Below are 13,703 nucleotides of genomic sequence, written 5' to 3'. Positions count from 1 at the left end.
CTACTAGATGAAGGAAAGTTGAGTGCCGTTCGTCTTCGTTTGGGACAGCATCCTCTTCCGTTACCACTGGTTACACGCAGGATGTACCAGACATCGCAGTTGCCAGCCAGCAATATCTCACGTCGACCTTTCCAGGCCGTCGCAAACCAATCCTTGCCTTTTATACTCCTTTCTTTCGTTCTCCTTGCTCTAGCACCGGGCCCCGAACAATCATTCTCCACTCCTGAAATCCCCCAACTCTCGGGTCCGGTGTCCACCAACGCCCTTGAGATTGCTCGCCAACCACTGCTGTCCTGACCCCTCTCAGAGGCTAGATTCGTAAAGGTTCCCCAGTAGCTGACAGAACGTTCGATGGTGTCACGGTTTCGTCAACAAAAAATCGTGACGTTTGACAGCCAGGATGATTCCGCACCAACATCGGGCATCCTCGGCACGCCCCTCAACTGACCAATCAGAGGCCTTCCTGGTGACTAACTGCCAAGGATAGGGGTCCTCGTTGCTTGATGATGTGTTTGGTGTTAAAAAAAAGGCTTCTATCATCCACGGTAATGTACCTCCTCGTGTGTAACTGCAATTTCTCCGAGTCCGTACGACACACATTCATTTCTGAAGTTCGTCAAGGTATCGTCGAGAAAATGTCCACAGCACCCAAAGAGACCGAAACCGAGGCAGCGCCCTGGTACGCCGCCTACCCCGAGCCTCAGTCGGACCTGATGAACATCTCGCGCGCAGAGGTGTTGGAAATGCTCAAGGGCTCGACGGGTGAAACCGCCGGCAAGGATTTCGTGCTAGTCGATCTGCGAAGAGACGATTGCAAGGTTCGTTCGTTCGTTCGTTGTGATGGCTGGCGTCCATCCACCCCCTTTCCAGAGTCCAGCTCCAGAGCCTCCAGGTGCTAACGCCAAGCCCTCCGCCCCTTTCTACCAATAGGGCGGCACAATCCGCGGCTCAATCAACCTGCCCGCCCAGTCCATGTACCAGACTCTCCCGACGATCTATGACATGTTCAAGGCGGCGGGGGTGAAGAAGGCCATCTTCTACTGCGGCACTTCGAGAGGCCGTGGTAGCCGTGCCGCGCGCTGGTTGTCGGATTACCTCGTCGAAATAGGCGATAACTCGATTCAAAGCTTTGCTCTGTTTGAAGGCATCAAGGGCTGGGCAAACGCGGGGCCCGAGTATGTCGAGTTTATGGATGAGCACGATGGGTCGGTTTGGGAGAGGTTGAAGAGCCAGTGAAGGACGCGGAGGCGGGATTGGTGGATGACGGCCGGGGGTGGTTCGTCGATGGCGGTGGTGGTGGTGGTTGTTGATGGTCGAGAGGGGTGTGGGGAGATGTGGGAAATGTTGAAGAGGGACGCGGAGGAGGCGGTTGGGACGTTGCCTGTGCTTGGCTGAGGGGACTGGTTCTGGGTGGCGGACATGGTGTTTGTTGATGATGGGAATGAGGGCATTCAGGGGTGGTTGTTTACAGCGTCACAAACGACGGGAGCATTAACAAAGAAGAAGGGAATCAACACAGATATAAATTCCCAATCCTAAAAGACAGGGGGCATGGATTATGTTTCCATGACTGCATAAAGTCAAAGATCGTATGAGGCGAGTTTGGACTTCTTGGACTCCATTCGCTCACCGCACAAATCCATCACATCTGTTGGGCTTCAAGGCTTCAACCTGGTCCAGTCGGTCTCGACTTGGTGAAAGAGGAGCAATCCGACGAGTGGAAGCCCCAGACGCGGAACCGACAATTCGTAGCGAATCGACACTGCAGCGCATCATCTTCAGCGGTCCCGTCTGGGCTTCAGGGGACCCCCGCCCGCCTGTGTCAGCCTCCTGTGTCCGCCGTGTGCCGGTCCCGCAATGAGTGGCCCAAGCTCCCCCACTGGGCCCCGCATGATCGACCAATCAAAGGCTGAAATCGGCGTGATGCCCGTCTGTCAATCGGCAACTTGTACCGTCGTTGGCTGTAGTGTTGACGCCTAACTGACCGTCAAGGTGCCTGCCCGCCCTCTTGCTTTGAGTGATCAAAGGAATTGTTGGCCAAAACAAAAACAAACAACAACAAGACCAGCAAACACACACACACAACTCCAAACGGAACTCACAGACAACAATCACCCATCATGTCACGACGACCGCCCAGAGGAGAATACATCGAGACCGACACCGGCAACAAGGTGGCCCGTAAGGCTACTTTGGTCGGCACCCAAAACATTATGCTCGGCGGCAAGACAGTCATCCAGCCCGACGTCATGATCCGAGGCGACCTCGCGAGAACGATTCCACCAGCCCAGTCCGCGTCCGGCGGTCCAGCCAATAACACTGCCGTTGCCATTGGTCGATACTGTTTCTTGAGCAGAGGGTGCTGTCTTCGGCCGCCGGGCAGGATGTACAAGGGGTATGTCTGCTCCTCCACCCTCTCTCTTCCAATTTGACTATGTTCGTTACCATGGCTGACGGCAATCTAAACAGAGTCTTCACCTTCATGCCCCTCCGTCTCGGCGACCACGTCTTTGTCGGCCCCGGTACCGTTGTCCAAGCTGCTCAGATTGGCAACCACGTCCACATAGGCGGTAAGGTCGTCATTGGCGAGTTTGCCATCATCAAGGATTACGTCAAAGTTCTCGACGGCTCGGTTGTGCCTCCGAATATGGTCATCCCCAGCTTCAGCATCGTCGCTGGTCAGCCGGCGCGTATCATTGGCGAGATCCCCGAGGGAGGCATCGAGGCATTCGAGTTGAGGGATTTGTACAAGACAGTGGGGAACAACCCCCAGCCGACGGCGCCTTGAAGAGCTTTTTTTGGTATGACAGCTCTTTGCGAGAAGAAATACTACAAGAGATCAAGGATCGCGAAAGGGTAGCGCATACTCGAGATGTTGGACCAAGCTGTCGTATGTATTACTCTCTATACACCCACGATTCGAAAACCTCATTAACACATCTCCTTCCTAGTCTACCTCGCATACGTACTCTGCGGCGCCCCCGTGCCACCCTCCCTCTCCAACCTCAAAATACTCTCCGCATTCGCCCTCACACTTTCCTCCAACCCCGTCCAGCCCTTCTTCTGTCCCACCCTCTTCAACAACTCCTCGGCCCTTTGGTTTGGCACCTCCGTCTGATCCCACCCCTCCTTCTTTGGCTGTCCAAACTTCTCCTTTCTCTCGGGAAACATCTCCCCCAACAACCGCGCCACCTCCTTGAAGCTATACCGCTCGCCGAAGACAAACAATCTCTCCCTATCCACCTTCGGGCTCGACGCCAGCGCTGCGACGTACACCTTGGCCATATCCACGCAATCCACAAACCACTGCGGTTCCATCAGGTCAATGATAGCCATGTGCTTGTTCTCCCAGATCCAATGGACCATGCCTGGCGTGCTCGGGATCCCTTGATTCTTCGGATCAAGACACTCGCCGAGTACAGTATCAAGCAGAACGGTATTGAACGCAAACCCAGGCTTCTCGCGCTTTACCCATTCCCATACTCCCTGCTCAACAAGAGTCTTGAGCGCCATAAACCCCGCCATTCCTTTGGTTTTCGGATCAACATTCTTATCCCTTGCCAGGGCCACGGCGTCTTCGTTCCAACTTTGTTCCGTCAGAGTCACCTTCTTACTAGCATCAGGCATCCAAAGCGCCCACGCCGAAGAAGTAAAAACAAAGCTTTTGACGGTCCCTGCCCGCTTAGCAGCCTCCAACAAACCAACCTGCCACTCCAACTCCTCCTTAGCAGCGCTATCCGGCTCCTGGATAGTCAAGTCCGTGGCTCCCACGCAGTGCACGATCCCCGCCACTCCCTTCACGGCGTCATCCCAGGCGTTGGGGGCCGTGACGTCGGAAATCTCGACGAGTTCGAATTTTCCCGGGCCGCCGTGGCGGTGGGAGTAGAGGGAAGTAAGGTAGGAGCATTTGTTGGGGTTGCGAACGGTGCCGCGGACGCGGTAGCCTGCTGCGAGGAGCTGGTCGGCGACGTGCGAGGCTAAGAGGCCGTTGCAGCCTGTTACGAGAATGAGGGAGTTGAGGGGGATGGAGGGGTTGGTGAGCGAGATCTTGGACTTGGAAGAGGACATGGTGGTCTTGGAAGGGGACATGTCGATGTTGGGGCTTGGTGTGAGGAACTTGTTGGATACGAGTTAGGATTGAGTCGTTTGGGACAAATATGGAGGCTTGCGTTGGGTTTACGTTGTGTTTGCAATGTATATGGAAGTTTTTGATGGATGAATCGAAAACAAGGCAGGGGTACTGGGCAGAAGAAATACCCCAGAAGGACGGAGAGAGTCACCACCACGCTGGCTTACAAACAATCATCCTCGGAGACCGGACGACCCCGAGAACGAGTCCGTAGCGGACTGCGTGTCGGACAACCTGCCCAGTTCCTGCCGGTTCCCACTTCTGTCACACGCGAGACGCGCCATGCGGCGTACAAGTAGCTCGGTATTCGGACCGGGAGGCATGCTGATGCGATACCTCTAAGACAGCTAATGGGTGTTGTCCGAGGGTCGGTGCATCGATCCGATCTCCTCACTCCACGTCTTGGTGTTCAGCAAGCTAACAACCGGGCTATCGGTGATTGGAAGCAAACTGTGTTGGTTTCCGGTTCTTAAACAACTTGGCAGGTGAGCGAGCAGCTCTCAGGTGGACTACTCAACCCTTCCATAGTCGTTAATACCGTTCGTCCTCTGAGCCTCTCGTCCGTCGCCCGTGCCATCTTTCATTGGCCCTCGTCAAAAAGCTTGCGATCTTGTTGCCTGGTGATATCGTATTTTTCTGGCTGGATCAATATCTGGATGAGCCTTGAACAGCATGCCCACGAGGTTCATGAACCAGCGAAGGCGATGTTCGCTACGATTTCTATTACTTACCAGTTACTCCCTTGGTATCATGTGTGATGGCGGCATTCGGATGATTGTATTGGAGCTCTATGATGAGTTTGCGACTGAAATTACCCTCCTGTCTGTGTAATTTACACCTTCAATCGGTGGTTCACGTACGAAAATTACCGAAATTCGTTCGCCAGGGGCAGATAAAACCGTTACAGTGACGAGGTCTACATACTAGCAGTTGCAGCTGATCACACGCAGGGCACTCATGGCGCTTAGAGCATTCCACAGTATGACGGGCATCAATCACCGTGTGAGAAGATGAAAGCACTGAGAGGACAATCCTCAACGGCGCGGTTCCCTTGTTATGCTGACATGTGCAATACGACGAGCCAAGCATTCGATCTGTTTCTTTTGTGACTTTCGGCACATCCCCTCTCTGCTTTTCTACATGGACTTTTATATTAACACATCACGAGACAAGGTTTGTCGGGTTGGCTGGAAGAGGACTACATCGATATCATGATGTTGACCACGACGTTCAGTTCACAGTGCGAGATAGCCCTCGCTACATCGTACCTTCGTTGCGCTAAAACGGCCCAGGGCTGGGGTCGCGCTCCGTCTTGAACCTCACCTCTTCCCTTTTTCTCTCCAACTTCATTCCGCTTTACAGCAGCACATGGTACCGCCGCCTGAGCCACAATCTTTTATCACCAACAGGTTCATCCGATAAAGCGACCCAACATCCAAGAGAGATCTCAACCCATACTAGTAGACATGGAACGATGGAAGACCGACCGCTGCTGGCTGACCCCATTCACAGTCACGCTCTCGCCTGATGAGCTCGGCTTCTTTCCGGATCCACCACAGCGCTTGCTCGAGACGATCACCAACTCGAATTTGAAGTTGATGCTCTCTCCACCGGACTATACTCTTCAATATTGGCCAATGGTGCTTGGTGAGGCACATCACCAAGTCTATCAACGGACGGATACGACATTACGAAAGCGTATTGCGACGTACATATCACCATTCAATCTCGGTCCAGCTAGGCTGTGCAACTCCAACCTCTCCCGCCGCCCAGTTTGGATCGTCGGTTCTTGGACAAGTGTCTACCTCTTCAGACCTGACTAGACTCATTCTTGCCCGCACATATGGACATTCCTTACTCCGCTTAGAGGAGAGCAAACCTTATCTCCGAAATGATACAACACGGTCACTCCCTAGTTCGATCGGGTTTCCCCGCGTGATAGACAACCAGGGGCGGCCGCCTTAAACAATTCGTACCGGTAATGGTGATCACCATAAGCGCCACCTGTCTTTGACTGTCCCACTTCAAGCACACACCGAGTGGGTTGTTGTGTAGCCCCGTTGCCCGAGATCTACCCGAGAAAGTCTCGGTAACACGCCCTGTCTTGTTCGCAACACCCTGGCTGGGTATGTTCCATCCTGACAGTTGGACAACAGGACCAGCAACGGCCAACTCTGGCGCCATTTTTGAAGGGCAGTCTGGGTTGTGGGTGACCGGGAAACACTCGAATCCCACTTCAGGCCTAGGGCCTATCATGTGCTTGCTTGCACCGCAACCATCAATAAATGCGGTACTGTAGTGCGGTTTGATAGTATCTGGTAGGCTGCTAGCCTAGCTGTACTTACTGACCTTTGATCCCGTTTCATTTTCTTCCCATTTTATCTGGTCACTTGTCCGCATCCAAGGTCGCATTTGCCGGACCGAAGCAGTGGACGGCGAGGCCCACGCACTAATTTCTTGTGCTCTGGCGCAGACCTGACTTTTCGAACCTCACCCATTTATCATTTATCATTTCGTCTCTTTTGGTCAGCTTTTGTCTGCCTCTATGTTGATTCACATTGCACCCTTTCTCAGCTCTACTCTGCTCCCCGTCAGGCACTTCTGCCTTTGACAATGAGCTACAGCTCGCGCCAGCCTGACCTCGGGTCCAAGACAGTATCCCCAAAGCGATCACTTACAGACATTCGATCCAAGGCAGTCTCTCCAGATCGATGGAGAGACCCAGGCTTGCTCTTTCAGAGGGACTCTGAATCTTCCATGGGCTCCTCTGACCATTCGACTCCAACGAACGGGAGTCCCCAGATTAGAGCGACCATTTTCGAGCCATTCAACCGCGTCTTCTCACCATATTCAGAAAGCAGCGCAGCCTTCTCTCCTCCGCTTTTCCCGCTTCCTGAGGTGCCAGACACGCCAACTTCGACATTGGGGCAATTCGGCGATCTCGTTCAACAAAACATCCCCCAGAATCCGTCGGCTACAGAATTGGTGCAAAAAGTCTATCAGTCTTGGAGCAGCCAGTCGCGGGATGGACAGAGTGAGACGCATCACAGCCAAAGTCATAGCCGTACACGATCGAGGCATCATCACTCTCAGTCGCGATCAAGAAGTGAACAGCGCCAAGGTCGTGAAGGTCAAGATCTTCGAGAAGTCCTAGAGAGTCCAGCGAGCCGCCAGCCGAGCCTTAGAAGGAGTGCTACACAGCAGTCCTTCGACACTCGCGACAATCGCGAACGTAGTCATAGTAGAAGCACTCTACAAGCGGCGGCCCAAGCTACAAGGGAGGCTCATGAACGCATTCAGCATACGACCGCTGTCCACGCTTCACTAAAGGAGATCGAGCGAAATAGAGAAGGCGAGAAGGAGAGAAACGGGGATCGGGAGCGAGCACGGGAAAGGGACAGGTCACAATCTACTCACCGGAGGGGAGCGAGCGCAAATAAGCTACGCCTCCTCGCCCATGAAAGGAGCTACGATAACGACCGCGAAATCGCGACCGACAAGGTCAATAGATTTTTACAGTCGTTGGAACCATCCAAGCAAGCGTTCATGACATTCCAGACAGCAGAGTCTCCAACGCCACAGGCAATACCACGGTTTGCGGCATCCGAAACATCCCAGTCTATGGTATCCCAACAAACACCTGTTTTGACCAGACCTCAAACGCCTCAGTCCATGGTCTCTCAGCCAACACAGTTCACGCCAACCCAGAACCAGACTGTTGACCACGAGAAAGAGTTGATGCTGGAGAACCGTGGCTTGTATCAGAGAGTTGCCGCTCTGCAACGAACAGAACGGGACCTACTTGCCGAGAACCAGGATCTTGTCCGACAATTGGCCATCCTCAAGAAGCACCACGAGACCCGTCGGGAGCAATGGCAGGATGAGCTTCAGAGCGTCAAAGAAAGGGAGAAGATGCTGCTCGCTGAAGCGCAACAGCTGAAAGCGCAGACCATGCGACAGGAGAAGCAAATCATCGATCTTACGATTTCCAGCTCACAGCTGGCGCCGGCACTCGAGCCCACTCCTGGATTGTTGTCCAACCAGGAAATCAAAGCCTGGTTCGCAGAGCGCGATGAGACATGGTATGCCTGGGCACGGGACTACGCATCAAAGGATCCGAACAGGCTATTGACCGGCTTACACCCTCTCCAGCTTCACGAGCTTTGCGATGGCGTCAAAGACTTCGTCAAGATCACAGATGATCACAAGCTGCCCAGCGAGCTTCTGGTCGGGAGTACCGAGATGGTCCAGACATTGCTGCACAGCATACTAGCCAATTTCATTTGCTCAGAAGCGCTGTCCTCTCCTTTCTGGGTCTTCAACGCCATCTCATCTGGAACCCCTGAGAGTCCCTACATGGCTCCAACTACAGCCATCTCACCTGGCGGCTTTCACTTTGACTTCTCAATGTCAAACGCCATACCGTCTCGCAACCTCTACGTCCCATCAGCTCAGAACGCACGAAAACCGCTCTCCCTGCTCACTACAAATCTGCCGTTGAACCACCACCACGATCCCATCAGCGCATCAAGCTTGGCCTATCCCATGAAAGCTGAAATGGAAAACATGTTCCATATGCTCACCAAGGGTAAGCCATCCCCTCCCCTCCCGCCCCATCTTCTCCCACCATTTACTAAACCACTAATCCAACAGCTCAAGGCGAAGATCCAACCTCCTCCACATCCCCCGCCCACGTTCAAGCCTCCCTAGTTCACCTCTTCGCTACCGCTGGCATCTCCCTCCCCTCTTCCTCCACGTCATCCTCCTCCTCCTCCGCCAACGGTATCGAAGCCAAACGCATGCTCATCGAGTCCCGTCTGAACTACGCCCGCCGCCTCAAAGATCGCTTCCTCTCCGGTGTTGCCCGTTTCCTGCTGCAGGATCAAGATCCAGCGGGCATCGTCAGACTGGAGCGCTCGTTGACGGAGCACATCGATGACGCATTGAGGTTCTCTTGCCAGTTTTGGGCGAGGCCGGGACCGATACGGTTTCATGCGGGTTTCGCGGCGTTGGGAGGGCAGGTGTACAAGGCAGGTGGAAGGTTGGTGGAGTTATGTTGGGCGCAGCAGCAAGGTTTGGAGAGAACGATGGCTGGGCAGACACCGCAGCCGCCGGGAAACGATGATGGAAAACAAGTGTTGATGGTTGTGCAGCCAGCTGTTGAGAGTTTGAAGATTGGGTCCGGTGGTGATGATGATATTGATACGAAGCCGAGCAAGACGTCAAAAGTGTGGTTGAAGGCTCGGGTTCTGGTAGGACATGGAACCCCAGCACCACAAATCCCAGTGCCGACTGCGCAGGGGCAATTGATGTCAATATCACACGCACGCAGCAACACGTCTTCTAGCATCATAGGAACGGGAGGCGCGGCGGAGTTACATGTGATGACAAGGTCTACGACTATGTCGGAGAAGAGCACGTCGGTGGCTGGTAAGGTGGGTCTTAGAGATGAAGCATGTAATGCGCAGTGGGACGGGCTCAAGATGGCATGGAGCTAGCCTGGTTGGATTTTTTTTGATCCTTTGGTTTACTTTTTTACCTAGGGTTTTCTTTTGGGTTGGATATTGCAAGCAAAGCGTGGCGCATCGATGGCGAAAACGTGGTAGGATCGGACTGACGGCTTTCTTCTGGGAAGGCGTTACAGTCCGCGAGGATTTTGGGCTTTGTGTGTGTTGTATGTGGATGTGAGTAGGTATACCTTTTGAACGCTGGAGTAGCTTAAAAAGCACCATTATCTGTGCCGAGGACTCTGGAACAACAACTCTGACTGCTTGAAAGCTAGCGTACTTGGTGCGACTGGAGATTTCTGTGAGACACTCGGGGTTCAACCCTGGATCGGCATTTGAGAACTCATTCTGATGATGCTTACCAGGGCATGTAAGGCACAGCGCAGTTTCGTTTCTTCTGGCGACTGGGGGTGATCGCCATTGACCGTTGAAGTTATTTGTGTAACCGCATCCCCTTAGCCTCTGGAGGCTGGTAGCCCATGTCAGGCGGCTATTGGAAACGAGCCTCCCCTGGCAGAAGATCGAAGAAGATATTTCATTCGCACATAGTTGCTGCTGATAGGCTGGTGCAGCTCAAGACCTTATAAGGGTAGAGTTAGGTAGGTAGGTAGGTATGTAAGCGCTGGTAAACATTTTTGTTGTTATTGGCGCATGTCTTGTTGTTTTGGTCTAGAACTTCAAGGTCAAGGAGGTTCTTTCCGGCGAGCCGGGGACTGGAAGCCTCGCGATTATCGTCGGCCAGATTCTTGATTCGAGGTATCGCGCCTGGTGCTATGTAACTGAAGAAAAAGATAAAACCATCTCCAGATCTAGCTGACTTATATTTTATGTCGGTCATGGTTCCTTTTGTTGTTTGGTGGCGGTCTTTTCTTGTGCTAATCCTTCCCCCTTTTTGGTTGGTGTTCACCAAGCTGCCTTAGTTTTCCAGGTAAAGCTTTCCATTCTGTGATACGGCCGGCCTGTTGTACTTCTCATACATTCCTTACCTTCAACAATATACTGACGAGGGTATTTCAGCATCATCAGCTCGCCCACTCTCTCACACCGACAAAATGGCACCGTCATTCCAAAGCCTTGCAAGTATCGTCCACATGCCCTACCCAGCACAAGGGCCGCCATCTACCACAAGGGCGACCACCACAACGACCATCACAGTCACCACCACAACCGCCAAGCCCAAGCTCACCCTCGACAACTTGACCAACTACCTCGCTCAACTCGAGCAGACCCCAATCACCCCTCACCCCGACGCCGAAGAGCCTAGCTCCACCATCGCGGAATGCGGCAAGGCCACGCTGGCGTGAGACTACCTCTAGGTAGAGGTACCTACAACATCAGCGGCAGCAATACCTCAGCTATAGCAACAACACGATCCCGAACCATTACACCAATACCAGTACCGCAACCACATCTGAGCCCACTCCTTCCTCACTACTCCAAAAGCGACTGGAAACCACGAGCCACCACAAGAGCAAGCCCCGGTAAAGGGAAAGACAACAAATGGTACCTGTGGTGCCTAGAGATGGGCAAATCCTCCATGACCGCGCTGTCCAATTCTCGGAATCCTACCTACCAAGAGGTACCGAAGGCTTCATTATCGAAGCGAGAATAGATTGAAGCTGTAACAACATCGGGCAGCGGGGGTTGAGATTGTTAGAGTCATCATCCTCGTCATTTGGTGCTTGTAGAAAGGGGTGGATTAAGGTTCAGGAACAAAAGGGATCACGCCATCGGTTCAGGCCCAGTCCGCCCACCCAGAGTATATACATCTTGCTGTATGTACGGGTATTCTGTTCCCTATATTCCAAAGAAAAGACATGGAGATGGCAAACCGGCTGCTGCATCCAAAAGATTAAACCAACGCTATGAGGCCCACAATGCCTGTTTCCCATGCCCATTACTCCAATGCCATTCATTTTTCCCAACCTGTACCTCCGCGCCCAGCCTACAACGGCTTCTGCGCGAACCAGAAATAATAGTTGAAATACCGATGCACCCTCGGATTATCCAACCCCTTCCTGGCGTCCATCAAAATCATCTCCCTTTGCACCGGATCTAATCCCAGGGCATCAAACGGTCTGCCCGCCAGTGCCTCCATGATTTCCAGAATGGCCATCTTCTGATACATGCCCACCAACCGCAGCGTCTTATCTTTCGCCCAGACACCAATGGGCACCTTCTTGACGACGCACTGAATATTGACGAACCCGGCGTCGGCGAGAAATCGTCTGAGGATCTTGGGCATGGTAATGTTCATGTTGAACTTGGCAAAGGCTTCTTGACTAAAGTCATAGAGGACCTTGACTGGGTCGTCATCGGGCATGGTATTGTCGTCGCAGAAGACTTCGCAGTTTAGTTCTTGGAACTCGATCCAGCCGCCTGGTTTAAGGGCTCTGTTTTGTGGTCTGTTAGCAGATTGTCACCACCTGCAGGTAATGGGACGAAAAGAAAAAGAAGACCTACTCCATAGCATGCCCCAACACCACGGGCAAATCCTTCAACACAATCGCCATGAACCGAAAATGCGCATAATCCAGCTCTCCCCTCATCAACCACTCCTGCTCACAATCATCGACCAAAAAGTCCACATTCGGCGGGACCCAGACCGGTTGAACAGGAGAGATATCCATCCCTCTGACTCTCGCCATCGGCCATCGATCACCGGCATCGATGGCCCAGATGCCTGTCCCCGTGCCGATGTCCAGGATATTCTGCGGACTTTTTCCCAGGGGCGCAAAGCTGATTTGGCCGTCAAGCAGCTCAAGAAGCATGGCGTGCTTCATGTCTTCGCGCGACAGCTCGGCATCGTCGTTGGGGATGGGGTAGCGGCTGTTCTTGTAGGATTGGTAGCGCCGGCCGTGCTCGTAGGTGTGCGCGTAGATGGACGAGGTGGCGGATGTGCTGCCGGTGGATTGGGTTTCGTAGCCCTCGGTGAGGGAGAACTCGTCCGAGTCGGAGGCGTAGTCGTGGCCGGCGGCTTCTATGTTGTCGTGGTGGGGGCCGTGGTGGTGGCCATACTCGCGAGAGTCATGGTAGTGGCTGTTGTTGGAGGAATTCAGTTGCGATGAGGATGTTGCTTGCTGCTCGTAGGTGGTGGTTGGAGCGAGGAGGGGAACTTCGTGAGCTTCTTCGGCTTCCACGTCTTGAAGTAGTAGTTGCTGACGTGCGTCTGACACAGTGTTGGAAGTGATGTTTGCTGACATGGACGTGTCGACACTGTTCTTCTGTGCAGCGGGGCCTTGCGCATTCGACGTTACAGTCGCATTGTCCGCGGCTGCTGCTGCTGCTGCTGGTCGGTTGCTACCACTAGAACCCGGCATTTTGGTGTGAAAGAACTTGGATCGCAGCGAATTCATGTAGGTTCCATGATCGGGGAAAATAAAGTATCAGGTAGGAAGGTCAAAGGCATAAGAGTGCGGTTGACGACGACGACGATCAAGTTGAGTGTCTCGAATGGGCAATTGTGATATTGCGCGCAGTAATTCAGAAGGTAAGCTCGGCTAAGGTACAATTCTCGTCTCGGTCTGTTAGGTCCGGTAATGTGTATGTATGTACCTCCCCTCTTTTTGGTATCTCGGTTTCTGTCGGGTAACATTTTACATACACACACTTGGCCGTCTTCAGTGACAGACTGAAACACTAGGTGAGTATGTAATATTACCTGGACATGTATACTATCCTCATGTTGATATCATCACTAACGAACCCTCCCTCCACTTACAACTTCCATATGGTCGATCCCCGGAAGATTCTCAAAATCCTCCACCTCGGCTTTCCGGGGCCCCAATCCCTTCTTCCCCGGGCCCGTCCGATCGCCACCATGCCCCACGTGGTTCCCTACTCCCAGGTCTAGCCCATCCAACCAACAGCGTCATCTTCCCTGTCCGTTCATCTCTTGTTTCTTTTCTTTTTCCCTCCTGTCAGATGTTTATCTCTCTTCCATCGCTTCCCCTGATTTTTATTGAGAATTGCACAAAGCGTTGTTGGTTGATGGACGACCATTACAAAGCATCCAACCTTACCAAACGCTCAAAGTTTCAACGACGTCGTAATCTGCAAAACATCGC

The 13,703-nt window shown here is 53.1% G+C and overlaps 6 protein-coding genes across 6 annotated transcripts; 4 read left to right on the top strand and 2 right to left on the bottom strand.

Annotated features, from left to right (window-relative positions):
- Positions 1-635: 635 nt before the first annotated feature.
- Positions 636-1,236, top strand: NEUTE1DRAFT_56171 (uncharacterized protein; the record flags this gene model as incomplete). The annotated part of the gene is made up of 2 exons (XM_009848902.2): positions 636-818; positions 931-1,236. 2 exons carry the CDS (start codon positions 636-638, stop codon positions 1,234-1,236), a joined length of 489 nt encoding a protein of 162 aa, XP_009847204.1.
- An 884-nt stretch (positions 1,237-2,120) lies between these two features.
- Positions 2,121-2,788, top strand: NEUTE1DRAFT_36463 (dynactin subunit 5; the record flags this gene model as incomplete). Its single annotated transcript, XM_009848854.1, has 2 exons — positions 2,121-2,395; positions 2,470-2,788. The coding sequence occupies 2 exons, from the start codon at positions 2,121-2,123 to the stop codon at positions 2,786-2,788; spliced, it is 594 nt and encodes a 197-aa protein (XP_009847156.1).
- Positions 2,789-2,877: 89 nt separating this feature from the next.
- Positions 2,878-4,068, bottom strand: NEUTE1DRAFT_74849 (uncharacterized protein; the record flags this gene model as incomplete). Its single annotated transcript, XM_009849144.1, has 1 exon — positions 2,878-4,068. The coding sequence occupies one exon, from the start codon at positions 4,066-4,068 to the stop codon at positions 2,953-2,955; it is 1,116 nt and encodes a 371-aa protein (XP_009847446.1).
- A 2,674-nt stretch (positions 4,069-6,742) lies between these two features.
- NEUTE1DRAFT_143605 (uncharacterized protein) lies at positions 6,743-9,627 on the top strand (the record flags this gene model as incomplete). The annotated part of the gene is made up of 2 exons (XM_009849143.1): positions 6,743-8,717; positions 8,783-9,627. 2 exons carry the CDS (start codon positions 6,743-6,745, stop codon positions 9,625-9,627), a joined length of 2,820 nt encoding a protein of 939 aa, XP_009847445.1.
- A 1,061-nt stretch (positions 9,628-10,688) lies between these two features.
- On the top strand, positions 10,689-11,248 carry NEUTE1DRAFT_106739 (uncharacterized protein; the record flags this gene model as incomplete). Its single annotated transcript, XM_009849142.1, has 2 exons — positions 10,689-10,936; positions 10,981-11,248. The coding sequence occupies 2 exons, from the start codon at positions 10,689-10,691 to the stop codon at positions 11,246-11,248; spliced, it is 516 nt and encodes a 171-aa protein (XP_009847444.1).
- A 70-nt stretch (positions 11,249-11,318) lies between these two features.
- NEUTE1DRAFT_143604 (uncharacterized protein) lies at positions 11,319-12,956 on the bottom strand (the record flags this gene model as incomplete). Its single annotated transcript, XM_009849141.1, has 2 exons — positions 11,319-12,029; positions 12,100-12,956. 2 exons carry the CDS (start codon positions 12,954-12,956, stop codon positions 11,582-11,584), a joined length of 1,305 nt encoding a protein of 434 aa, XP_009847443.1.
- Positions 12,957-13,703: the final 747 nt, after the last annotated feature.

Source organism: Neurospora tetrasperma (genome assembly GCF_000213175.1).
Source record: "Neurospora tetrasperma FGSC 2508 unplaced genomic scaffold NEUTE1scaffold_1, whole genome shotgun sequence".
Classification (NCBI taxonomy): domain Eukaryota; kingdom Fungi; phylum Ascomycota; class Sordariomycetes; order Sordariales; family Sordariaceae; genus Neurospora; species Neurospora tetrasperma.
Note: the sequence above shows the minus strand (reverse complement) of the source record. Positions and strands in the feature narration are given on the sequence as shown.